The 26,147-nt window shown below is 43.8% G+C and overlaps 1 protein-coding gene across 5 annotated transcripts in view; it reads right to left on the reverse strand.

Annotated features, from left to right (window-relative positions):
• The window catches only part of LOC119850986 (serine/threonine-protein kinase OSR1), a 134,575-nt gene that overhangs the window by 72,650 nt on the left and 35,778 nt on the right, over nt 1-26,147 (reverse strand). For 4 of the 5 annotated variants that reach the window (XM_038390026.1, XM_038390025.2, XM_043509719.1 and 1 more), the window contains 2 exons: nt 14,272-14,384; nt 3,347-3,455 (listed from right to left, as the gene is read on the reverse strand). In XM_038390026.1, coding sequence (XP_038245954.1) covers nt 3,347-3,455; nt 14,272-14,384 — 222 coding nt within the window. The remainder of the gene's footprint in view (nt 1-3,346; nt 3,456-14,271; nt 14,385-26,147) is intronic. The other variant, XM_038390029.2, reaches the window with a different exon arrangement.

Consider the following 26,147-nt stretch of genomic DNA (forward strand, 5'->3'; position numbering starts at 1 on the left):
AAGCATTCTTACAACTACAATACCCACCTGCTGAAGTGAAGAAACAGATTGACAGAGCCAGAAGAGTACCCAGAAATCACCTACTACAGGACAGGCGCAACAAAGAAAACAAAAACGCCACTAGCTATCACCTTCAGCCCCCACTAAAACTTCTCCAACGCATCATCAAGGATCTACAACCCATCCTGAAGGACGACCCATCACTCTCACAGATCTTGGGAGACAGGCCAGTCCTTGCTTACAGACAGCCCCCCAACCTGAAGCAAATACTCACCAGCAGCCACACACCACACATCAGAACCACCAACCCAGGAACCTGTCCTTGCAACAAAGCCCATTCCCAACTGTGTCCACGTATCCATTCAGCAGACACCATCATAGGGCCTAATCACATCAGCCACACCATCAGAGGCTCATTCACCTGCACATCTACCAATGTGATATATGCCATCATGCGCAAGCAATGCCCCTCTGCCAAGTACATTGGTCAAACTGGACAGTCTCTACGTAAAAGAATAAATGGACACAAATCAGACGTCAAGAATTATAACATTCAAAAACCAGTTGGAGAACACTTCAATCTCTCTGATCACTCGATTACAGACCTGAGAGTGGCTATCCTTCAACTTCAAAAACAGACTCCAACGAGAGACAGCTGAATTGGTATTAATTTGCAAACTGGATACAATTAACTTAGGCTTGAATAGAGACTGGGAGTGGATGGGTCATTACACAAAGTAAAACCATTTCCCCATGTTTATTTCCTCCCCCCCACCCCCAACTGTTCCTCAGACATTCTTGTCAACTGCTGGAAATGGCCCACCTTGATTATCACTACATAAGGTTTTACCCCGCTGCTCTCCTCCTGGTAATAGCTCACCTTAAGTGATCACTCTGGTTACAGTGTGTATGGTAATCATAGAATCATAGAATATCAGGGTTGGAAGGGACCCCAGAAGGTCATCTAGTCCAACCCCCTGCTCAAAGCAGGACCAAGTCCCAGTTAAATCATCCTAGCCAGGGCTTTGTCAAGCCTGACCTTAAAAACCTCTAAGGAAGGAGATTCTACCACCTCCCTAGGTAACGCATTCCAGTGTTTCACCACCCTCTTAGTGAAAAAGTTTTTCCTAATATCCAATCTAAACCTCCCCCATTGCAACTTGAGACCATTACTCCTCGTTCTGTCATCTGCTACCATTGAGAACAGTCTAGAGCCATCCTCTTTGAAACCCCCTTTCAGGTAGTTGAAAGCAGCTATCAAATCCCCCCTCATTCTTCTCTTCTGCAGACTAAACAATCCCAGCTCCCTCAGCCTCTCCTCATAAGTCATGTGCTCTAGACCCCTAATCATTTTTGTTGCCCTTCGCTGTACTCTTTCCAGTTTATCCACATCCTTCTTGTAGTGTGGGGCCCAAAACTGGACACAGTACCCATTGTTTCATGTTCTCTGGGTATATAAATCTCCCCACTGTATTTTCCACTGAATGCATCCGATGAAGTGAGCTGTAGCTCACGAAAGCTTATGCTCAAATAAATTTGTTAGTCTCTAAGGTGCAACAAGTCCTCCTTTTCTGTGACGTACTCTCTGGGACACTATTCATGATTACAGAATAATTCAAACTAAACAAAGATTTCTTAAGAATGTTTGTTTGTCCATTAATCTTAATTAATTGCTGGTCATTTGGAAGCCTTGCAAGTTGTTAGATCAGTGGTTCTTCCAAACAGATTAAATTCCTGAAATGTGACAGAAGCTCAGAGTGCATGACCAGCTCGCAGTTTCAATACCTCAAAGACTTGCACAATTTAAAAATACATTGGGAGGCTTCTCATGCTGTAGGCTGGAATGGTAAGAATTGCTCTCTACAGTAGAGCTGTCACAGATAGCCGTTTGATGAGCAAGTGTCTTCTGTCAGAGGTTCAAATGACAGTTCTTAATTGTGAGAACATTAAAGGAGCTAGCAAATTTGCAAATCAGAAGATTGAAGAACAAGGATAACTGCTCCTCGTCTTAACAAATGAGCAAGCCACACAATTTACAGAGCAGAACCGCCAGCAGTTAACTTAGGAAAGGCATAGTTAAAAATCATGACATGGATACGTTAGACGGGCCAAATGCAAATCTGCCCCATTTTAGAAATACTGGACACTGCTGATTGCTTTGGAGCAATGTTGCTGCATAAAGGCCAGAATTTCAAGTCTGAATGATTAAAATAGGTACCTAAGAAAAAGTGGCTTATTATAGGTACAGAGCACCTGCAGCTTCCACTGAACTAAATAGCAGCAGCAGATACTCAGCAACTCTGAGAGCAAGGCCACTTGTTTAAGTGACTACATTTCAAAGCTGGGTGCCAAAAGTGTTTGCCTAATTGCCCAGAAGAGATTAAACCCTACCAGTGTAGTCAATTGCCTGTGTATTATCAAAAGAGAATGCTAAAACGTAAATAGGTTTTAGACTGTTCCCCTTTAGGAATATTTCTACAGCAGTTGCACTACTGCTCCTTTAAGATTTCAGCAGTACTGGTGCCCCAAGAGATTAATCCGTACAGACGTAAATCAGAAAAGAAGTCCCAGTCCTTACATTCATACTTTGTCTTATTTGTGGGACAAAGTAATGAGGAGCCTGAAGCAGGCTAAAGTTAAGTCAATTTCAACCTGAAAAACAGGTCAGTGGAGATTGATGCTGTTGAAAAAGGAAGCAACAAGAGTGTGTTATGTAGAGTCAGTTATCTACTGTTCCAACTAAAAAGCCCATGCTAGGGGCTGTGGGAAAAAGGGAAGAAACTCCTCTGGGAAAGCAACTCTGGGAACTGAGCCTTGCTTGTTAATACGAGTATAGAAATAATACTTCAGAAGACCTCTCACCCAGGAAGCTTTACATTAATCAATTTTCAAAAACAAGCATAAGATAGCTTCAGTTACTACAATTTTTATAGTTTGTTACATTTTCCTATTTTTGTGTGTTTACGTGAACGTTCACATAGCAAAGAGGGATGGGAAGGACAGAAAAATGACTATACTAGGGGAACAGTGACTATATAAAGTGCTCTGAAATGCACAAAATGAAAAATAATTTTCTCCTCCAAGCTTTCAGTTACAGTATTGTGAGTTACTACTTGTAACAGCAACAAACAAGCGTTCAAACAGAGGCACTATTTTAAATTTGATTGTATTCCTTTAACTTTGGGAAAATAAGGGAATATTTGCAGTTATTTCAGCATCTTTAGCTACAGATTTGGGGGAAGATGCAGGGGAGGAGTAGAGAAGAGATAGTACAACAGAGAAAGGGCACACTTAACACCAACCACTTCCCATACGGTTTAGGGTAGATGAAAACAGTACCACTCACCTCCACTAAGTAACTTCATCACTAGCCAGAGCTCGTCTTTCACCACAAATGATGTGTAGTAAGATACAATGTTAGGGTGATGGCATTGACTCATGGCTTGAATTTCTTTCTGCAGAGAGAAAAAACGAGTTATTTTTAAATGCCTGTTAAATAATCACCATCTATGACTAGTTTCTATTAAGACAGAGTGTTCGTGAGGCGAAAATAACTCTTGGGAGACAACAGTGAAGATCCAGAAATGTAACAGTCATGTTTGATCTGCTCAGATCAAACTTAGAAATTTTTTCGGAATACATGACTAAGCTATCTAGTCCTGGCTAGTAAAGAACAGGGTGGAGGACCTCCTGTTACAAGGGTCAAGGGCAACACCCTGGCAAGAACCCAAGCCCCTACTACCGAACTCAGCTAAGATGAAAGGGGAGGTGGCTTCTGGGATTTCTACCAGGATGTTCCCCCTAGAACTTGCACAGTGGCTCCATCTGTCTATCAGCCTCTGGTTAATAGGCACTTCTTCCTTATACACACTATAACTTTCAATGCGGCTACTGCTGCATTTTGAATCATCAGTAGAGAATACGGTAGAGCACTTAAAAAAAATTTATGAGAAGGAGGAAGTCTTCAGAGGATATTATTTCCAGAAGTCATGGCTGGGCTGCGCAGTAAAAAAAAAAAATAGAATGTTTGTCATATGCTTGTGTGAATGTCGAGGAAGAAAAAAGTCACATGCACAACATACGCAATCAAAAAACTGTCAGCCATTTGATTTGTAACATAGGGGGACTAACAAATGTTCCGTTCCTCACACGAGGTGGTGAGGCCATGAATAATTAATGGATGCACAGCCCTTTCCTTTCAATGCAATTGACCTGTGCAATATTAGAGGTGAGAAAAAACTACTAACAAAAGCAGAGCTTCTTCCCCCACCTCAACAACCCTCATCTTCTATTCTAATCTCTCATTGGCTACATAAGGGCTTCTCTTGTGTCCACAGAGGATTTCAATATCCTTGGAGGCCTTGTGCACACAATTGTTTTAACTGATCATTGTAAATCACAATGGGCATTGTGGTTAAAAACGCTTCCTCTCATAACTGAAAGCAATACAATGTTTGTATTGTAATGTATTCAATAGCTCTGTTAGAGCAATAGAAATGCAGCACAATTGCTGAAGAGCTGTATTTAACAGCCAGGAACCTTATTTTATAAGCATACTGGATGGGGTTAGGGAGAAATGTGAAAGACTATCCAAAATCCATGTGTATTTATTGCATCCTCTGTTTACAATAATTTTCCAATGTCCTCTAGAAATAAATAAGGTTTAAAGAGTGATTTTAAGTGAAGTGACTTGGGAGTACATTGCTAGACAAGGACAGCAGAAGTGAAAGCTGCTACCATCAATGCCCATGCCTTGTGACCCTAGTCACAGAGCAGAGTAATAATGAGAAAGGCCCCACTTAACTTATTATATTGCAGACTCCGCAATATTAGGCTTCCACTGCAATTTTGACAGTGGGAGCCCCCACTCTCAGCCCAAGGCAGCTGAGAGTGGAAAAATCACAGAAAAGTAACAATGGACTTTATTACCACAAATAAAAGTCAGTTATGACTTTTCCACGGCTTGTCTGCAACTCAGCCACAATCTTTTGACAATCATCCTGCAATTCAAGTAAGGCCTTAGTCATGAGTGAATTACACTTGCCATTTGTCATGTTCCTTTTCACTCCTTCCTTCACCTTGGGAATCCTATAGAGCCACCTGATATCAAGTATCAAGAGGCAGAAACTAGGAGAGCTGCAGAAATGAGTTTTGCACAGTCCTTCTCCTGGAAGCAGGCTCCGATTTCCCTACAGTCAGTCCTCATGGCTATTTTAACTTCAGGTAGAACCTTAAGCTGCATCTTGCCAAGGGTTTCTCAAACTTCAGGTAAAGATAGGACCAAGTACATTTATCTGAACACCCTGAACTAGTTGAAGCTATCTTGAACAGAGACTTATTTCTGATTTATAATTTGGGAAGCAGTATTTAAAGTGTTGCCTGTTTAGGTATTGAGGATGAAACACTGACAAAAACCATGTTTGAAGACGTGCAAGAGTCTTGAAAAAGGCACATTTCCCATGAATTGGGTATTAAAATATCCACATTGCCAGACTCCAAAAGCTTGTATCCAGAGATCAGCTCTAACTGCTCTGATGCCTTCTCATTAAGTGCCATGATGAATACCGTAACCACATCTCTCTACAGTAAATTGAGCTTTGGAAGCTTTTGAATCTCCAATAAAACTACTACAAACTATAATTTAGAATCATGATAGATACTGAATAGACACCTTATGTAAAAAAAGTCAAACGTATCAATGGAAGACCTGGAATAGCATTTCGTTTATTTTGAAAGTGGGTCTACTCCACCCACTGATGTCTGATTCAGATTTGAGTTACCTGGAGTGGAGATGTGGGAGGCTGACAGACCATACACCTGACCTACCAACTGAATTTGACCGCAGGCACATGTACATATGTTAAACGCACTTTCCTCTGGAAGAATTTTTCTCCTTAAAACACTGAGCACAGGATCCTGGTAAATTTAATCTTCCTTCCTACACATTAACTCAATGAACACAGTATGGGGGAAAGCACTGTGCTTACACACAAATATCTCTGATTTCAGAGAAAACCAGGATGCTGTTAACTTACTGAAGAGTCAAAACCAATGCAAAATAAATCTATTCCAATGTCGCAAACCTTATTTAGGTGGCCCAGTCAAGCCACCAGAAGATCTACGATAAGCAAAAGTAGGTTCAGATGCAGCCTACGCCACTGCCCTGAGTATTGAAGGGAAGAGTTCTCCTCCTTTATATGAAATAAAGGCATGTGTTAACTTTCAGAAAACCTCCTTGGTTTTGCTCCATAAAGCATTTATACATAACTGCCTCAGAAGTCACAAGAAGCCCTTCAACCTTTCTATTTATTAATTCTAACATTTAAGTTGAGGCTATGAATTGATAATTTTTCTTTTAAAAAATGTGCATTCATGTTAAGTCCTTTTCCCCTGTACCCTAATCAAACTGGATAAAAGTCGGACATGAAAAAAGGGAGGGCAGATATAGAAACCAGGAACTGTTTTAATCAGAGTTATCAAAAGTTAGCCCGTGAAACTCATTACCACAAGATATTAAAGCAAAAAGCTTGGAAGGATTTAAAAAGCATTAGACATTTATATAGAAAACAAGAACATCCACAGCTACATTAGTAAGGATTAAACAAACAGTTTGGAAAAGATACAAGCCTTCATGCTTCAGGGGTTAAGTCAATCTGAAGGGATGGGAAAAAACTGCTCCTATGGGCAAGTCATTGCACATATGACCACTTTAGCATGTTTTGCACCTTCCTCTGAAGATGCTAGTACTGGCCACTTTCAAAGACTGGATACTAGACTAGGTGGACCACTGGGCTGATCCGGTGTGGCAATTCACATGTTCCTATATGTTACTCTGCTATTAACTCACTGCATGGTCTTGAGAAAAATCACTCAACATCTGCTTCCATTCTCCTCAGCTGCAAACTCAAGACCACACTTGTGTTGTCAAGATTGATGTTTGAAAAGTCCATTGAAGATATAAAGCAGTAAATGCAAGAATACTAAGAGCGTCTTCGAGCTGGCCAATCTCAACCTCTATGCGCCCACTGCCACCTCCTATGTCAACTACATTGTCACATCCTTCCTTTTGACTACCAGTATTGTTCACCACACTGACAGAAATGGATATAGATTTACATGTACACTCTGAATCAACTTAAATTACACAAGTTAATGCCTTGTAAATAATTATTATGGTATGGGAATTTTCTTTAATATGCCATTTTGACTGGATCAACAGAACCGGGGCAAGTGGATTGCAGTTTTCTTTTAGAAGCCAGGCTTCCATAGTTCCTCAGGAATTGATGTCCAAACTGAACTATAACATGATCTGACATCAATCAGTAGAGAAATTAAGACTACTCAGCTTCAGCTCTGATGCTCATACTGAGGAATGATATGGCAAGGACCGCAGTAGCCTTAAGGTTTCCATTTTCTCTTAGTTGAGGTCCCATCACCAGATATTTAAATCAGTCACATAACAACTGTGGTTATTTGGTATGTCAAGTTATACATTTACGTTTCAGAATCTGAAATGATTTGAGGGTTTTGTAACTTCCCTCCAATCACCCAATTTAAGGGATATTTCCAATTTCTAGAAACTATCAGAAAATAAGAGTCCCAGTAAGGAAATGGACAGTGATGAGACATCTGTGCTGACTCTACTGGATCAGTCTGTTGCTTTGATTCTAGCCACCATCTGGTATTGTTAACCCACCTGTGGGACACAGGAATTGGCCTACCAGACCAGATGTTTATCTAGTCCAGTATCCTGCCTGACAGCAGCCAATGTCAGAGCCTTCAAAAGATGGCATAAGAAACGCAATAATGGGCAATTATAGAATAGTCTGCCCATAGGGGAAATTTTCTGACTAAGCCCAGGCAGTTAGAACAATTAGTTATGCTTTAAGGGATTATAAATTCTCATGCCTTAACCCTGAATATTCTTATCCACGTGTGATTTTTTTAAAAAAAATTTCACAGCTCTTGATGTCAGTATTTTGTGGCAGCAAATGCCACAGGTTAGTTTTGTGCAGTGTAAAGATATATTTTATCAGGTTTAAACTTCTTGAAAATCACTGCAATTGACTGTCTGATTGCTTTAGTATTACAAGAGGTAACCAAGCAACCCACTTTACATTTTTCTTTGCTATTGATTATTTCTAGTCTGTCATGTCCAGTCTACTCCATCACCTTGCTGAACGAGACAGACCCAGTCATTTCAGTCTCTTCACATGGAAACCATTCCATGTCTCTAATCATTTGTCACCTGTTTCTCAACCTATTCCATTTCTCTGATCTGCAACCTAGAAATCCATGGAATCACTCTCTGAAAATCATGACAGGCAACTGCTTCCACTCGGTAGGAACCCTATTTGGAGTTCCACAAGCTTAATGATTTCCCCTCAGTTGTTCAACATTTAGGCTATCTATTAGAGAGCATTAAGCAGACAATCCATTTCACCCAGCTACCCCAATATTTGGAGGGGGGGTAAGCAGAGTCAAACAACTGGATGAAAGTTAACTGGCTTACATTTAACTTAAGGAAGATGGAAATGATGCTGGTGAGTATAGAGGAATAATTAAGGCCTTCTTGATTGTTAGCGCTTTCGAACAAGAATGTACCTTTTTACTGTTTGTACAAGATCTGAGATATGGAGGACAGTAGTAGAAACACAGTTAGAATCCATGACCATTCCCTCAGGATAGCCATCACTGTGATCGACAAGGAGATGCCCACTCCAGGAGCCACGCAACTCAGCTCTGCACTTGGAAACCAGGTTGTATCATTGGCCAGAAATGCCTATTCCACCTCAAAATGGCAACACTGCACCCATTCCTGGAGGGCAAAGGCCTTGTTACTGTTAATCTCTCTGCACCACACCACGAATGCTATGATCAACAGGGACAATGAAGCTGGAGGAGACAAGGTGCAGCACAGGAGGTGGAGAAAAGACCTTCACAGTGAATAATGTCCAGCTTGAAATTCTCTGCAGCAGGAAACAGTAACCTTTAATAAAACTGTCAAAAGCACCTAAGTCACTTAACAGCTAAAGTCCCATTCACCTTCAGTGATACCTAGACTCCTAAGTCACTTTTGAAAATAAGACATAGGCTCAGACTTGGTGTTTTTGAAAACTGCACCCAATTTTTCCTTCCAAATACAAATGGTGGACAAGACACTGCTTGACCTTTCCCCTACACGCATTCCTTTCACAAGTACTGTGGCAAATGGTGATTTGAAAAACCATGAAGAATTACTCTGAAATCCTCTGGCAAGATATGCTCTATAAGTGCAAAGCCCCCAACCCTGCTGGGGAAAGTGAGACTCAGAGGTGGCCATGATTTCTCCACAACCATGCAGGACAGAAGAAGAAGAACAGGAAACAGGTCCCAGGCGCCCTGGTTTCATTCCCTGATTTCGCCACAGACTTCTAGTAGTGGCTCTGCTCCCGTGTATTTTCTTTGTGGCAGTTATCACTTTTTCTGCTAAATAGCCACGGTGTCCTTGTGTTACTTGGTGAATATTTCCATACTAATCCCTAGCATGGTACAACTGGTATTCTAAAATTAACACAGCTACAATGTATGAAAATATATTCTATTGCCTTCATCTAGAAGCACACATCTGTTAATTATAAAACACATGACTGTTACAAACAGCTTCCAAAACACCACCTGGTGAGGGTTACACCAGGACATCAACATGGCTCAAATGTATTTTGAGGTCAAGTATCTTCAACTAGCCAAGTAATACCACTTGTCTTGCTTAGCCGCCTTTCTCCTGAAAGGATCCCCCAAGAGCAAGCATCTCTCCCAGTCTCCCTTTCACTTAACCCATTTTCAAAACCCTGTGTCACACCCACCAGCTGCTACAGCCTAAATCAGTGGTTCTCAAACTTTTGTATTGCTGACCCCTTTTAAACTCCTCTGAGTGTGATCCCCTCTTATAAATGAAAAACACTTAAAAATATTTAGCACTATTATAAATGCTGGAGAGGCGAAGTGGAGTTTGGGGTGGAGGCTGACAGCTCGCAATCCCCCATGTAATAACCTCACAACCCCATGAAGGGTCACAACCCCCAGTTTGAGAATCCCTGGCCTAAATGAAGCTCCTTCCAGAGTTCATGTTCTTCAGCTTGATTCAGCTGACAGTGCTAGAGCGCGCAACATAAGATTTCTTCCTACCCCTCTCCTCCACAATCCCAGGACTTTGAATGTTAGTTCTGCAGAAGTCCCCGCCCCCTACTAGCAAGAGTTTGAAACAAATCTCATTATTAATAAGGGAAACATTTCACCACCCAAAATGAGGGTATAGCCCAGAGGTGGGCAAACTACGGCCCACTGGCCACATCCAGCCCACGGGATTCTCCTGCCCAGCCCCTGAGCTCCTGGCTGGGAAGGCTAGCCCCCAGCCCCTCCCCCGCTGTCCCCCCTTCCCCTGCAGCCTCAGCACTTTGGCCCGCCGCTCCTGCTGGGCAGGGTGGAGGCGTGGCTGACATCAGCAGGGCTGCGAGCTCCTGCTGCTCTGAGCAGCATGATATGGGACCCAAGGGGTTGGATAAGGCGCAGGGGGTCCCGGGGGCAGTCAGAGGACAGTTGGGAGCGGTTGGATGGGGTGGAGGTTCTTGGGGGGGATGGCAGTCAGGGAGCAGGGTGCATTGGATAGGTGTGAGAGTCCCGGGGAGGGGGGCTGTCAGGGGGGAAGTCAGGGGATGGGGGGGATTGGATAGGGGGTGGGGTCCCAGGGGGCAGTTGGGGCAGGGGTGGTCGTGGACAAGGGTCAGGCTGTTTGGGGAGGCACAGCCTTGCCTACCCAGCCCTTCATACAGTTTTGCAACACCAATGCGGCCCTCAGGCCAAAAAGTTCGCCTACCCCGGTATAGTCCCTCAGATCTATGCAATTTTAGCCCCTTGACCAAACAAAGTGGGGATAAATATTTCCCACCTCACCCCAAAAAAATAATCCCTCCAAAATGTCCACTGGTCTGAAGTGCTGTAGGGAATTAGAGTTGACTGAGCCCCGTATGTCATTTTCTGTCCCAGCTCTTGATGAGTGGGCAGTATTTTATTATACAAAACCAAGGATTTTGCTGCCAGGGGACAGAATGGAATGTTTGTTGTAAGCTGACTATTATGCTTGGAGTCCCTGATCAGCACAACAGAGGGATAATGGATCTAATAAAGCACACTAGTTTATGTTTCTAATGGCATGATATAGGGATGTACTATACACCAGCGACAATTTCTGGCATTTCTTTTTTAAAATATTTATACTTGGATTCCATTTTGGCCTTCATCAAAACAAGGTTTTAAAAAACCCCATATATACAAGGATGAATATTGCAGAACTAGACAGGTTTCAGAAAAGAGCTATTAGAATGATGGCAAAATGCACACAGAGAAATTGAAAAGGACTAGGATTCTCTACTTTTGAAAACTGAGGAGTAAGGAAACTTGATAAAACTACACAAAATACAAAAATGTTTGGTTCATCCACTGGGCAGGGGCAATGCCATCCTCTGTGCAGCGCATGGCACAAGGGGGCCCCTGAACTTGATTCGGGCCTCCAGTTCTAATGAACAGAAATAACTGTTGATTTATATTACAGTCATGCTCAATGGCCCAAACCAAGACAGGGGACCCATCATGCTGAGTTGCTGTACAAACTTGAAAAAACAGTCCAAGTCCCAAAGACCTTAGAGTTTAACAATAGAACGGATGAAGGGTGGAGACAGGTATAACACAACAAATAAGCAAGCATGGCTAAAATAAAGACAGGCTTACATTTTCATCCAACTAGAGACACTTTAAGAGGTCACGGTTTTCAGAGGATAATGAGCACCACCTTCTGAACAAATCGTGACTCCAGTTGGGTGGCAAAAAACACTGATCAGTTCTGAGCATTCAGGCCTCACTGTGTTAAAAAGAAACGGACCATACTCACACATGCTATTTCATTGCCATGACTGAGCAACAGAGAACTCAGACCATATTTTATTCTGATATTAACGTAAGAGATTTATTGTTCTCAGTTGGGAAATCAATATTTCTTTTGCTATCTCATGCCCCTTTTGTTCTTGGCCAAATTACTAACATAACCACATTTGAGCAGCAGACACTTCAAGTGCATGGCTGTTTTCATTAGCAGTATCAAAATTACCATCCATCAGACCCCCTTTAATACATATTTTATTGATTATAATAATCAATTCACTTGGCTTTAGCACTAAAGAAAGTACATCTTCACACAATGCACAGTCAACCTGTGGAACTCATTGCCAGGGGATGTTGTGAAGGCCAAAAGTATAACAGAGTCCAACATAGAATTACATAAGTTCATGGAGGACAGGTCCATCAATGGCTATTAGCCAAAATGGTCAGGGATGCAACCCCATGCTCCAAGTGTCCATAAGCCTTGCTTTTGGCAATTGAAGGACTGGATGACAGGGGATGTATCACTCAAAATTTCCATGTTCTGTTCATTCCCTCTGAAGCATGTGGCACAGGCCACTGTTGAAAGACAGGATACTGGGCAAGATGGACCATAGGTCTGACCCAGTATGGCTGTTTTTATGTTCTGATGTAATCTATAAGAGTCTACTTTTCAGTTTACTGGTGCAGAAAGACACCCTTTGATTCCTGTCTTTAACCCAAGTATCTGCCCAAGAGATTATTCCTTTATGTTTTATTTTTAAAATGATCATGGTTTAGAGTCATCCTAAAGCATGACCTGACATTTCTTCTTCTGCAGGCTTGATTACAGGCTGCTGTGAAGGGGCCAGCACTAAATCATGTCACATAATTGGGACTTCATGAGAGAAGAAAGCAGCAATTCATTGAAGTCCTATTCATTATGAGATAAAATGGAGGTATTTTGAAGAATGGGTCAGCTGGAGATTAAGATATGTAATTAGGGGACATTTTTATCTAAAATTACATGCCAAGTCTCTACTGCAGAGCTTTGTGAATATAAGCCTTTTAGCTGAAATGGGCAATTACTCAAATACTGATCTCAGTTTTAGTTTGTGGTAAAGCAGTTAGGAATATAATGAGGACCGGGGACCACAAACTACACAGAAGGTATTAAAATTATGACAGGATATATGGTCAAGAGGAAAGATCATGATTGTGGAAGGGAAGAGAGATCTGGATCCCCCTAGACTAGCTAGAGCCATAATGGTGTTTAGATACACTTGGTCAGAGACAGGGCTTAAAACTCCTACAGATACGTTAAAAACAACTGCACTTATATAGCACATTTTCTCCTCTCTATAAGTATAGATTTACAACACTTGAGAGTCTGGCAAGTATTGTAATCACTTAATAGATGACAACCGGAGCTCAGAATTTAAAGTTTTGCCCAAATTTGTACAGTAAGAGCTAGAAACAGAACCCAGCAGTCTTGGCTCCCAATCCTGTGTTCTAACCACCGGCCACCAAACCACATTGCCTGCTAGTTCTCTTCATGATGATGCTTCTCTCTGTTGTCTGATGGTTAATAAGGCTACCATTACTGGCTGTCAGGACCCAAAGGGAGGGAAATTCTGGCCAGGATTTAAGTTATAATTAACCCCCCCAAAAAAAGGAGAATAGCTGTTACAGAAGGAAATGTGCATGGCTAGAAAGCAAGCCCACCGCCATGCACGCTACAGCAAAGAGGGAATAACCATGAATTATAACAGCAGCCTGACAGAATCAACAGTTAAAATATTAAAGGGTTTTTGGTAAGCCAGCATGTAATGGGAGTAATGTAATGCAATGCTACTGCTACATCTGTCCTGAACAGAGTTGGTGTTATTATTTACAATTATTTACTAGCTGCCACAAAAACTGCTACTAGTCAAGAATGAGAGAACGTGAAGGACTGGAGGGGAAGTGGAGGAATGTATTCACATACAAGTAATGAATCCCACAGTATTTCCTACAAGAGTAATTATGTCCCTCTCATTTTGGTTCAGATTGTAGAGCCCTCAAAAAACACTGACCGAGTCCTTACTCATGTGCATTTAGTCCCATTCAAATGAATGGGACTACTTGAGTAAATGCTCCGTGTGAATAACGCCTCCATAATTTGACCCGCTGGGTCTTTGGTCACACATTGTGTCCGACACTTGGGATCTTATGGGGGGTGCGTCTTTGAACCATGCAACCACAAAGGGGGAGGGAGGGCTCATCATCCTCATGATCATAACTTTCCAAGAAGGGTTGTTTAAAGGCACCTCAGAGCGGAGCAGGAGATTATGCTAACTAGAGTAGTTTTCCCAAACAAAAATTTATATAATTGTGTACCAGGAGTTCATCCATGCTGGTCTGACATTTCTCGAGATTTATCCGTTTAATTGCCACCTTCTCTTTTTTCGGGATACAATAGGCTGCTTGCACCACAGCTGTTGCTCCACTCCCTGGAGGGAAAGAGAAACAAATAATTAACACCTGCTCTTGTAGGACTGTTGCAGGAAGGTAGAGAATTTGGAGAAACCAATATTACAAATCCTGGTGGCTGCTAATCGCAAAACCAGGAGAAGGCCTGAGGAATCCAATCCCTTTAAAAAGGGAAAATTCTACCATACTAAGTTCTGCAAGCTCAGCAAGCCAAACAGAATGCATCTATGGAAGCACTAGGTTAGCAGAACAGAAACAATGCAGATCTTTATGAGAGATCATCAGAACTGGGCAAGCTAAATCTTGCTCTTACTCAATCAGACAGCCCCACTGAAGTCAACAGGACTATTTAGGTGAATGAGAAGAGCAGGATTTGACCCTTGTGGATTAACGGGGGGGGGGGGGGGGGGGGAAGGAAGAGTAACGTGACTAAAATAAGTCTTTCACCTGATGCATCTATTCTAATTTTTCAAAAACAAACTGTACTACCTATTTTGCTACCAACACAGGTTATAACTAAAAAACATTGGAAAAAGTCTAAATAGCTTTTCACATTTCCCTCAGTTTGGAAATGAAGATGCATTCATTGGCTTCATTTGGATCCATTCTTCAGATGTTCAACTCCAGGTTTCTCATACTAGCACAATACTGCAGCGTCCAACTCATTTCCTTCTATCCTTAAAACCAGCATCGGCTTTCCCCTTTTCCAGCTTTCAGCCATTTTCCCTCTCCACCAAGGTCCCAAAAGAGATGGGGATCCTGGGCTGCGAAGGCAGAGATAGCTCTCTGTATCTTTCTCCCATAACTGTTGCTCTGTGCAGCGAAACAGCAGAAAGTCAGGAGGAAAGCAGAGAGTCGGCAGCTGCAGACTGCCCAGCAGTGGGAGAGAACTGTCTACCAGCAGAGGAAGGCCAAGAAGTTATGCACGGCCTTCAGTCATCTCAACTCTGCCTCTGGGAGAAATCCATTGGTACAAAGGACACTTGGCATCTCCAGTTTAAAAGAAGCTTCCAAAAGATCTCAGCTATGCCATTTATTATTTATACACACCTCCTTTCCCAAGCTAAGTCATCCTAGTGTTTGCAAGCTCTCTTCCCACAAAGCTGCATTCCAAAGCCTCCAGATGCACACACCCCTGATCGCTTTTTGTTGCCCACTTCTGGATCATTGCTATTCCTACCATGTCTAAGAAAAGGCAACAATGCAGCATTGGAGGAGAAGATACAAACTCAAGCTAATGTGTCTGTTCTAAACACTATCTGGCACCATTGTCATTCACAAAGATAATGCAAATAGCTCCCAAATCTTTAAGAAATTTAATCAGGCTGGCAGATAAGGAGGAAGAGGCACTGGTGTTAATTTTTCCTGTTTGTTTGGCTCCTTCATTGCAGACAGAGAAGCTAGAAGCGTCCATTTTTAATATCACAAAATCCACCCCATCATTCTGTGACTGTTCAAGTACAGTTGGCTTGGTCTCCCTCCATTTTTATTTATTTTAATTAAATTAATGAGGTTAGAAAGAGAATGGGGGAGAGCTTGACAGTCCAATTTTTAAACAAAGGCTGTTGAACCTGTACACAAATGGCTAACAATATTTTCCTTACAACAAGTCTTATAAACGAGAAACAAATCTTTAAATAAAAGCGCTGGTGGAGAACGAAGAGGTCAGAACACAACCCTAAGGATTTAGAGGGACAGCTGTGATCAAAGTTTGACAAATAAAAGCTCAAAGAGCCAACCCAATGACGTCACTCTTCAGATCCTCTTCCAGTATCTAGCAGACCGGAAATGCGAGATCCCCATTTTCTTTATGTGGTGTGGTACGTGTACTCTATACAGTGGGTATGCTTTGCAAGCAGAGTCCCTTAACTTAAGTGCGTACAGCAAGGCAGTTTATTTTTTTTCCTAAGGTCCAAATTTCTTGGTCAAGGTCTAGTAAAGGCCCAGACTCCAGAGAAAATAATTAAAAAAAATCCCACCTCAAAATGATGATAATGAGTAAATAAAAAGATTTTGGGGTCTGTTCAAAAGTATCTGGCAGTCTGGATTTGACCCACAGTCTGCCTATTGACTACCACTGGCTACAGTCTAAAGGCACACAATCTAAAGGAGGTGGAATGCAGAACACAAGAGTCTATGGTCATTACAGCTGGACTGTATCATGCAGCAGCTGGCTTCTGAGAAGTTTTTAGGAAGAGGGTAATTTATTTCCAGGCATTCATTAATTCACAGACTGTTCCTAGCACAGAGGGCAACATGAAAGCTGCCAGGAAAGGCTTGGGTGGGGTACGGGAAGAGGGGGAAGGGTAAGAAAAACTGCTGTATTAACAAGAGTCCCTATCATCCAGTGGTTCAAACTGGAAGCTGGGGAACAGAATCAGGGGATGAACTTGGCGGAGGGAGCATGGAGAATCTGAGCAGACAGTCAGAAAAGAGGAGACATGCTTAGAGATTCAGGAGAGGAAGACCATGATAGCTGTGGATTTGGCTGGACTAGAGGGAGAAAGGATGTGAGGTGGGGAGCACTCAGGAGTTGGATGCAGGAATTAAGAGGAGAAAATTAGCTGTGTGACAGGCTTGCAAGACATAACCACTGTGTTAAAACCGGACATGATTACTATGCCTGCATGGTACTGTACTCAGGTTATATTCATGCTGAATTCTTATGTGACTCCTTACCCTTGAGGAGTCTTGGTCAGGTTTACTGGTGGGGGGGGTGGAGGGGTTGTGGGTTTTTGTTTTTTTAAGTCTGCTTCTTCAGATTTTAGGACTCTGCTCTTCTTGAGAAGCAAACTGAAAATACAACAAAAACTCAAGGGGACAAGATGAAAGGGGCAGAATACGCAGAAGTGACAACAAAGGCAAGGAAAGTGCAGTTGTTTGCATTTCCTCATACTCCCATTCTCCCTAGTTAAGCATCTTTTCAGCGGCAAGCAACAAAACACTTTTCTGCCTTCGCTGTTCCGTTAGCAAGTCTGAAGTTCTGGACAAGATTTTCTTGCTGGCTTCTTACATTTTAGAAATACAAGCGTCTTGACTTCAAGTCCTCCAGTAAAGAACAAAAATCACAGCTGAAGGTTGAAAACAAGTTAGGGTATGTCTACACAGTGCCACTCAGAGAGCACTGAAGGGAAATTGCTGTTGTGCATTCACACAGTCAGCTGCCTATGCAATAGTGTGTTCACGCTTGCGGCACCTGCAGTGGTATTTAGAGCTGTGCACTCTGGGCAGCTATCCAACAGAGCATCTCTTCCTCTTCTGCCGCTAACAGTTGTGGAAAGGCAGAGAGAGTTCAGGGCAGCCTGGGTCATGTCCCTATGCCCCATGATGCATTCCTTCGCATCCCAGCAATCCATGTGCTTCTGTCCACATTTGGAACCATCTTTCAACGGTTTGTGTACTGCATGTTCTGCTCTGCCTCTTCGGTCTGCAAGAATGGATCCCGCACTGTTGACCAATATGCTGCTTGCACGTCATGAGTAGCAGTGGAGTTATTCCTTAAACTACATTGGCAAGAGCAGTTAGACATTGATCTTGCCATGCACAGTAACTAGGACATGAGATTGCTTGTGGCATTCATGGATGTGCTGACCACAGTGGAACGCTGCTTTTGGGCTCGGGAAACAAGCACTGAGTGATAGGATCACATCGTCATGCATGTCTGGGATGACAAGCAGTGGCTACAGTACTTTCGGATGAGGAAAACCACATTGATGAGCTTGTCCCAGCCCTGTGGCACAAGAACATGAGAACGAGAGCTGTCCTGCCATTTGAGAAGCGCATGGCGATTGCACTGTGGAAGTGGCTATTCCAGGCTGCTACCGATCTGTCCTAACCAGTTCAGAGTGGGAAATTCGACCATTGGACTCATGATGACGGAAGTGTGCATGGCCATTAATCACATCCTGCTCCAAAAGACCGTGACTCTGGGCAATATGCATGACATTGTGGATGGTTTTGCACAAATGGGCTTCCCTAACTGTGGAGGGGCAATAGATGGCACACATTCCAATTCTGGCACCAGACCACCTAGCCACCAAGTACATTAAATCGCAAGGGGCATTTCTCAATGGTTCTCCAGGCACTTGTGGATAACCCTGGGCATTTCACAGACATTAAAGCAGGCTAGTCCAGAAAGGAGCACGACGCACGCACCTTTCAGAACACTGGCCTGTTCAGGAAGCTGCAAGCAGGGACTTTTTTCCCCGGACTAGAAGATCATCATAGGGGAAGTCGAAATGCCCATTGTGATCCTGGGAGACCTTGCCTACCCCTTAATGCCATGGCTTATGAAGTCATACGCAGGGCACCTTGACAGCACCAAGGAGCGGTTTAACAGGCTGAGCAAGTGCAGAATGACTGATGAGTGTGCTTTTGGCTATTTAAAGGCCCGCTGCTGCTGCCTACATGGAAGGCTGGATATGGCCGATGACAGTATTCCTATGCTTATAGCCATGTGCTGTAGACTCCATAATATTTGTGAAGGGAAGGGTGAAAGCTTCACTCAGGGCTGGACTACTGAGGCTCAGCGCCTGAAGGCTGAATTTGAAGAGCCAGAGACCACTGCTATTAGAGGGGCACAGCGCGGGGCCATAAGGATCAGGGATACCTTGAGGAAGCAATTTTAAGCTGAAAGCCACTAATGTGTTGCTATGCTCAGGAGTGCAGTGCTTGAAATGCTAGGGGGGTGATTGTGATTGGTGCAGACGATGCACTATCAAGGTTTAAGAAAAATGCCTGTTGCTTTGCAGAGCTCTGTTTGCGTTCAATTAATGGAATAAAGATTGCTTCAAACCAAAACAATTTTTATTTAAAAAAAAAAAAAAACAAAAAACAAAACAAACCAGAGGAGAGAGACAAAAAAAAAACACATCAGCAATGAGGGGATGGGGGAAGGGAGGGTCCCAGGAGGAGGTGGGGTCCCAGGAAGGTTAAAGATTTGTGTATATCAAGGAATTGTATCCAGCCTTCTCCTTTGGAGTATAGTGCAGTGAGTACTATATTTCAGCAGGGCTAAACTGCAAAGGGACGGGTGCTGAGTGCAGTGGTTACTGGGAGTCTGCAGGGCTGGACTCTGACAGGAGTGGAATGCAGCGGGTACAGACTGGAGCCAGGAGGTTGATAAGAGAGAGTGTTGGCTGGGGGGGCTCATGGGAAAGCGTTTTGTGACAGGAGCTGCTCCGTTTGCAGTGCTAGTAGCGCCTGGAGCGTCGTTGCTTGGCACTTCATAACATTTAAGAGCCACTTTGTGGCTTCCTTCTGGCACACCGCATTCTCCTTTTGGTCCCTCTTCTTGCTGTCCCGCCACTCGTTCAATTCTTGATTTTCGGTCACGGAGTGCATCATGACATCACACAAATTCCTCTTTAATTCTTCGTGGCTGCTTTCTAATTCTGTGCAGCCATTCAGCCAGCGATAACAAAGAGGGAGGCTGGGCTCCTAAGCAAACGTTCCCTCTAATTTTTGACAAGCTGTGTCTGCAAAAATTTCTTCTGTGCAAATTTGTGCGCGCAGTGTTTCGCCGTGCGCGCAGGGTTTAGGACCTGTGTGCGCGTGCATGTGCACATTTTCATAGCTTAGAGGGAACAGTGCTCCCAAGGTCATATCTGTAATGCCAAAATGCAACATTTTACAGAACCAGTAGTGTTTCCAACGTACAGACCACTGATTCAGTGATTTAAAACACAGCCACTATTCACATACTGATCACTAACTGGCTGATCCCAGGCAAGCACACATGAACCACAAGACCCCCAAAATGGTGAGTAACCACAGGGGCAGGGAAAAAAAAAAAATCACTGTTCCGGGACCATACTGTACACTGGGCACGTGGCTCTTGGGGAGAGCCAGCACTGTGGGGAGGGTGGGGGGTGGGCTTATAATCATTATTGTCCCCACATTTTCCGTAGGCTGTGTTCATTATGGAAGATGCCTTGCTGCTGAGGGTGAGCAGGGAATCAAGGGAGGGTCTTCTCCAAGACTGCGGCTTCTGCCCTGGCCCTTATGCAACTTGCCAGTGTGCAGCAACAGTGTCCCCCGCCATGATGGCGGAATGGCACTGGAAAGTTACCCCTTAATAGGGCAAGAAACAAAGCAGCCCTGCAAAAGAACCTGCGGCAGCGGATTACCCAGTATCTCCATGAGAGTTTCATGGAGATCTGAGGCAGATTCCCATGAAGGGAGGGAGTCAATCCACACCCTGTTCCACCACTAAGACTAGGCATGTGGTGGTACACGCATCATACAGACACAAGCCTGCTTTCTGCAACCTTCCTGCCCCCAACAACTCACTTCAGCGATTCCCAAAATCAAAGCCACTTACCAGGGGCCTCCTCTCCCGTTTGCGCTTTGCCAAGCTCCGACATCTGTGATTGACTAGCCTCCTCCGGGGTAGAGAAGAGCACCTGGCTGCATGCATCTCTGACCTCCAAGTCATCCTCTGCCTCTAGCCTCCAAGTTGTCCTCTGCCTTTCCACATTCTCATCTAAAATTTCCTCCTCCCGGCTCGGTCCACTCCCGACTGGCATGCAAGCCACCAAAGTATCCACAGTGGCCTTCGCAGTGGAGGTGGGGTGGCCACCGAATATGGAATCCAGCTCTTTGTAGAACCAGCACCTCATGGGCGCAGCACCAGAGCAGCAGTTTGCCTCCCGCGCCTTGTAGTAGACATTACGCAGCGCCTTCATTTTGACATGGCACAGCAGTATTTCCCAGTCATGGTCCCTTTTGTCATGCACCATGAAATCTGTCTGTAAGTATCATAACTCCTATGGCAGGAGCGCAGCTTGGACTGGACAGCCTTCTCTCCCCAAATGTTCATGAGGTCCAGCAGCTCAGCATTGCTCCAAGCGGGGGAATTGCCTGGTGCGTGGAACAGTCATGGTCACCTGGAAAGATGCACTGAGACCACCGAACGCAGCACCGAGCAAACAGGAAGGGAACTTTCAAAATTCCCAAGGAATTTACAGGTTGGAGCTCACAGCTGGTCACCCGAGGGCAGGGCAGCAGAGTTCAAACCAATGACCAGAGCGGTGAGAATGGGCATTGTGGAACACCTCCTGGAGGCCAACTGCAGCCCTGTAATCGACCAGGGTGTCTACACTGGCACTGCGGTGCTGTAGCCCCAGTGCAGAAAGCTGTTTGCCTCTCATCAGGGTGGTTTTTTTACAGCGCTGCAACTGTAGTTTCTACGCACTATGTGGCTTAGCAGTGTGTACACCTCGGGAGTTAAAACACGGAAAGCAGCTTTACTGCTTAGAAACTTACCAGTGTAGACAAGGCCTCAGACTCTACCTGAGTAAACCCCAACATTGCGCTGTACATCCCACCATGGCTACCGCACAGCCCCCCTTACACTCTTCACTGGGGCTGGCAGAATTGCAGGTATTTCAGAACATATCACAACTATAAGCCAAATTCTCCAGCAAAAGAGTCAACGCCCATGTGACGCTGTACGGAATCTGGGAGACACTTGAGGATATTATGAATATTAGTATTGTAAAATTGCAATGAGTTATACCAGATAGGCCATGTAAGGTATCTGCAAAAATGTTATCATTTGCTAGATATGATAGTCTAATTTATGTGTTTATATCACTTTTGTATTATGAGTTATAGATATGTCTGTCTGTATTTCAAACATGTGCTATGCTTCTGGGTGATTCCCCCAAACAGTTTGGCATCAACACTGCCTAGCCTGCTTGATGGCTCATTAAGGACCATTGCCTATACAACTGACCCATTGAGAGAAGGCAAATACATCTTATGACTCAAAGCATGCAGGGACATGCCTATGGACAGAACTTTAAGGCTTTCAAGCCATGTGCTGGGCAACTTTATTTAAAACAAAAGGAAGCACAGACCACATGGCAAAAGGACTCTAAAAAGCCAGCTGCATCTTCTCCATTTTGTCTTCAATTCTGCTTCTTAACTCTGCAGGAACTTTCCTACAAACAGAAGCTCTGAACAAAGGACTGAATGACCCATCCAAGCTGTGGATGTGTTCCAGAGGGACTTTCAACTCAGCAAACTCACCAATACTGCTAGAAACCGGATATATGGACTTTGAAGTCTTTGTACATATGTGACTGTTTTCCAACCCTAATATTCTATGTTAAATGGTAAGAGACCTCAGGAGTTCATCTAATCCAATCCCCTGCTCAAGGCAGGGCCAACACCAGCTAAATCATCCCAGCCAAGACTTTTGTCAAGCCAGGCCTGAAAAACCTCTAAGAATGGAGGTTCCACCACCTCCCTAGGTAACCCATACCAGTGCTTCACCACCCTCCTTGTGAAACAGTGTTTCCTAATACCCAACCTAGACCTCACCCACTGCAACTTGAGACCATTGCTTCTTGTTCTGTCATCTGCTACCACTGAGAACAGCTGAGCTCCATCCTCTTTGGAACCCTCCTTCAAGTAGTTGAAGGCCACTATCAAATCCCCCCCTCACTTCTCTTCTGCAGACTAAATAAACCCAGTTCCCTCAGCCTCTCCTCATAAGTCATGTGCCCCAGCCCCCTAATCATTTTCGTTGCCTCCGCTGGACTCTCCAATTTGTCTACATCCCTTCTGTAGTTGGGGGGGGGGGGCAACCAAAACTGGACGCATGACTCCAGGTGTGGTCTCACAGGTGCCGAATAGAGGGGAATAATCACTTCCCTTGATCTGCTGGCAATGTGCCTACTAATACAGCCCAATATGCTGTTGGTCTTCTTGGCAACGAGGGCACACTGCTGACTCGTATCCAGCTTCTCATCCACTGTAATCCCCAGGTCCTTTTCTGCAGAACTGCTGCTTAGCCAGTTGGTCCCCAGCCTGTAGCGGGACATGGGATTCTTCCTTCCTAAGTCCAGGACCTTGCACTTGTCCTTGTTGAACCCCATTAGGTTTCTTTTGGACCAATCCTCCAATTTGTCTAGGTCACTCTGGACCCTATCCCCACCCTCCAGCGTATCTACCTCTCCCCCTCCCCTAAAGGTTAGTGTCATCTGCGAATCTGCTGAGGGTGCAATTACTTCCATCATCCAGATCACTGATAAAGATGTTGAACAAAACATCCCTCTCCTTGTTTTTTTTTCTTTATAATAAACCTTTAGTTTTACACAGTCAAGGATTGGCTCGCAGCGTGATATTTTGGGTAAGATCCAAACCTATACTGACCTGGTAATGGGTTTCAGAGTAGCAGCTGTGTTAGTCTATATCCGCAAAAACAACATCCCTACCCTGAAAAGCTTACTGTCCAGTCACACTGTCAACTGTCTGAAATGGGCCATCTTGATGATCACTACAAAAGTTTATTTTTCTCCTGCTGATAATATAGGGTCACAAACTGTGCTTCTGATTCCCCACGCTGGTTATCAAGTAGTAAAAAAGAAATCAGAGCCCCTTTTATTGCATTCCAGTCTTTGGTTCCCAGTCTATTTCCCCATGTTAAGTATCCTCACACCTTCTTGTCAACTGTCTGAAATGGGCCATCTTGATGATCACTACAAAAGTTTATTTTTCTCCTGCTGATAATAGCTCATCGTATAAGAAGATGTATACACACACATACAGAGAACATGAAAAGGTGAAAGTTGCCATACCAACTCTAAGAGGCTAATTAATTACGATGAGCTATTATCAGCAGGAGAAAAATAAACTTTTGTAGTGATCATCAAGATGGCCCATTTCAGACAGTTGACAAGAAGGTGTGAGGATACTTAACATGGGGAAATAGATTCAATTTGTGTAATGACCCAGCCACTATGTGGCTGATCCTTTAGGGTCAGAAAAACATTTTGTATATGTGAGCAGAGTTTTTAAAATAAACTTCTCACTGTACTGGACCTAGGTGATGACTGGGAACCAAAGACTGGAATGCAATAAAAGGGGCTCTGATTTCTTTTTTACTACTTGATAATCAGCGTGGGGAATCAGAAGCACAGTTTGTGACTGGTTGGGGAGTTTAACTTCAGTGTTACCCACCACTCTTGGGAGTATCTGCTCTCCCTTTTGCAGCCTGCCCTGACCCTGGCATTTCCAGTGAGGGCTGCCCCTGGCACCATGGGTCACAGTCCAATGTAATAAAGAAGGAAAAAAAAAAAAAGCTATTGTGATTTGCATTTCCTCTTTAAGGCATTTTACCAAAAAAACCCTGGATGCAGACTAGCCAAAGGCTAATCCATGTATGCAACTATTCTCCCAGCCAGTGTGACTGGACAGTAAGCTTTTCAGGTTAGGGACCATCTTTCAGTGTGTGTTTGTTCAGTGCCTAGTCCAATAGGGACCTGATGTCTATAGGGGTCTTATTGGAATTAGACAGTGAAAATCCAAATCACTTTCTGAGGCCAGGCAGGAAGGGAATCCTCCAAGTTGAGGACTGAGTATAATTCCCTGCTGCTCTCACTGCTCAGTCACCACCTGCTCTTCCGCTACCCCCACCCCAATATTCCTTTCTTCTTCTCTTTTCAGCTCCCACTATAGCAGTTAATTATAGAGAAAGAATGAAATATCAAAAGCATATCAAGCAAGGTTTAAGCCAAGCTGCAACAGGATGTGCCACAAGTGGAGCTGCTCTTTGGTAATGGCAGCAGCATGCCATACTTTAGAGACTGAACAAAGACAGGTTTCCAGGCTTCTCTAGAGAATAGTGAAAACGTAGCAACAAAGCCACTTCAGGAATTGCAGCTACGTGATTTACTTGTGAAATTCCTTGGGGGTGGGGGAAGGACGAGAGAGGGGAAGACAAGAGTCTTAAAGCTGGGGATCAAGCTTAATGCAATGCAATATATTTAGCAAATGATACTGAAAGCTACAGATATGGAGGAAGGGAGACTCAGGAGAGGTGACCTTGTCTGTCTGGGAAGTTACTGAACATTTAGAACCAGGAAACAAAGTTTTGTTTGTTTGTTTTTGGGGGGACGGGGGGAATTTCCGTGGCTGTCTGTTACAAATCTCAGACTGGCTAATACTCCAATCCCTTTATGTATGGTCTCAACTGGTCCACTCCAGCCCTCTCAATGGGCATAAGTCTATTGTGAAGAGATGTTACCGCTGAATCCCATGTGCTGCTAAGCTGCCTCGTTTTGCATAGTGCAGGGGTAGGCAACCTATGGCACGCCTGCCAAAGGCGGCATGCAAGCTGATTTTCAGTGGCACTCACACTGCCCGGGTCCTGGCCACCAGTCCAGGGGACTCTGCATTTTAATTTAATTTTAAATGAAGCTTCTTAAACATTTTAAAAACCTTATTTACCTTACATACAATAGTTAAGTTATATATTAAAGACTTTTAGAAAGTGACCTTCTAAAAACGTTAAAATGTATTACTGGCATGCGAAACCTTAAATTAGGAGTGAATAAATGAAGACTCAGCACACCACTTCTGAAAGGTTGCCGACTCCTGGCACAGTGCCTGATCACTGTTGCTAGCTCTGGGTCACTCAGGCACACTCCCCAGGAGCAGACCCCATGACTGACACCCATTTTCAGCAGCAGGGATGTTCTTTCCTCGACCAGCATATTACCATTGGTAACACTGAAATGCCAATAGCAATTTGGGGAGGGGCAGCCTACCTTTAGCTCCACTGGCTCATGAAGCCATACACTGGACACAACAGCACCAAGGAAAGATTCAACTACACACTCAGCAGGTGCAGAATGACCATCAAATGTGCCTTTGATAGACTGAAGAGACGCTAGTGGTGTTCACTCACTAAACTGGATCCCAGTGAGAAAAATATCCCAATGGTGATAGCTGCCTGTTGTGTCTAGTGTAATATCTGTGAGGCAAATGGGGAA

Source organism: Dermochelys coriacea, chromosome 2 (genome assembly GCF_009764565.3).
Source record: "Dermochelys coriacea isolate rDerCor1 chromosome 2, rDerCor1.pri.v4, whole genome shotgun sequence".
In the NCBI taxonomy this organism is placed as follows: Eukaryota; Metazoa; Chordata; order Testudines; family Dermochelyidae; genus Dermochelys; species Dermochelys coriacea.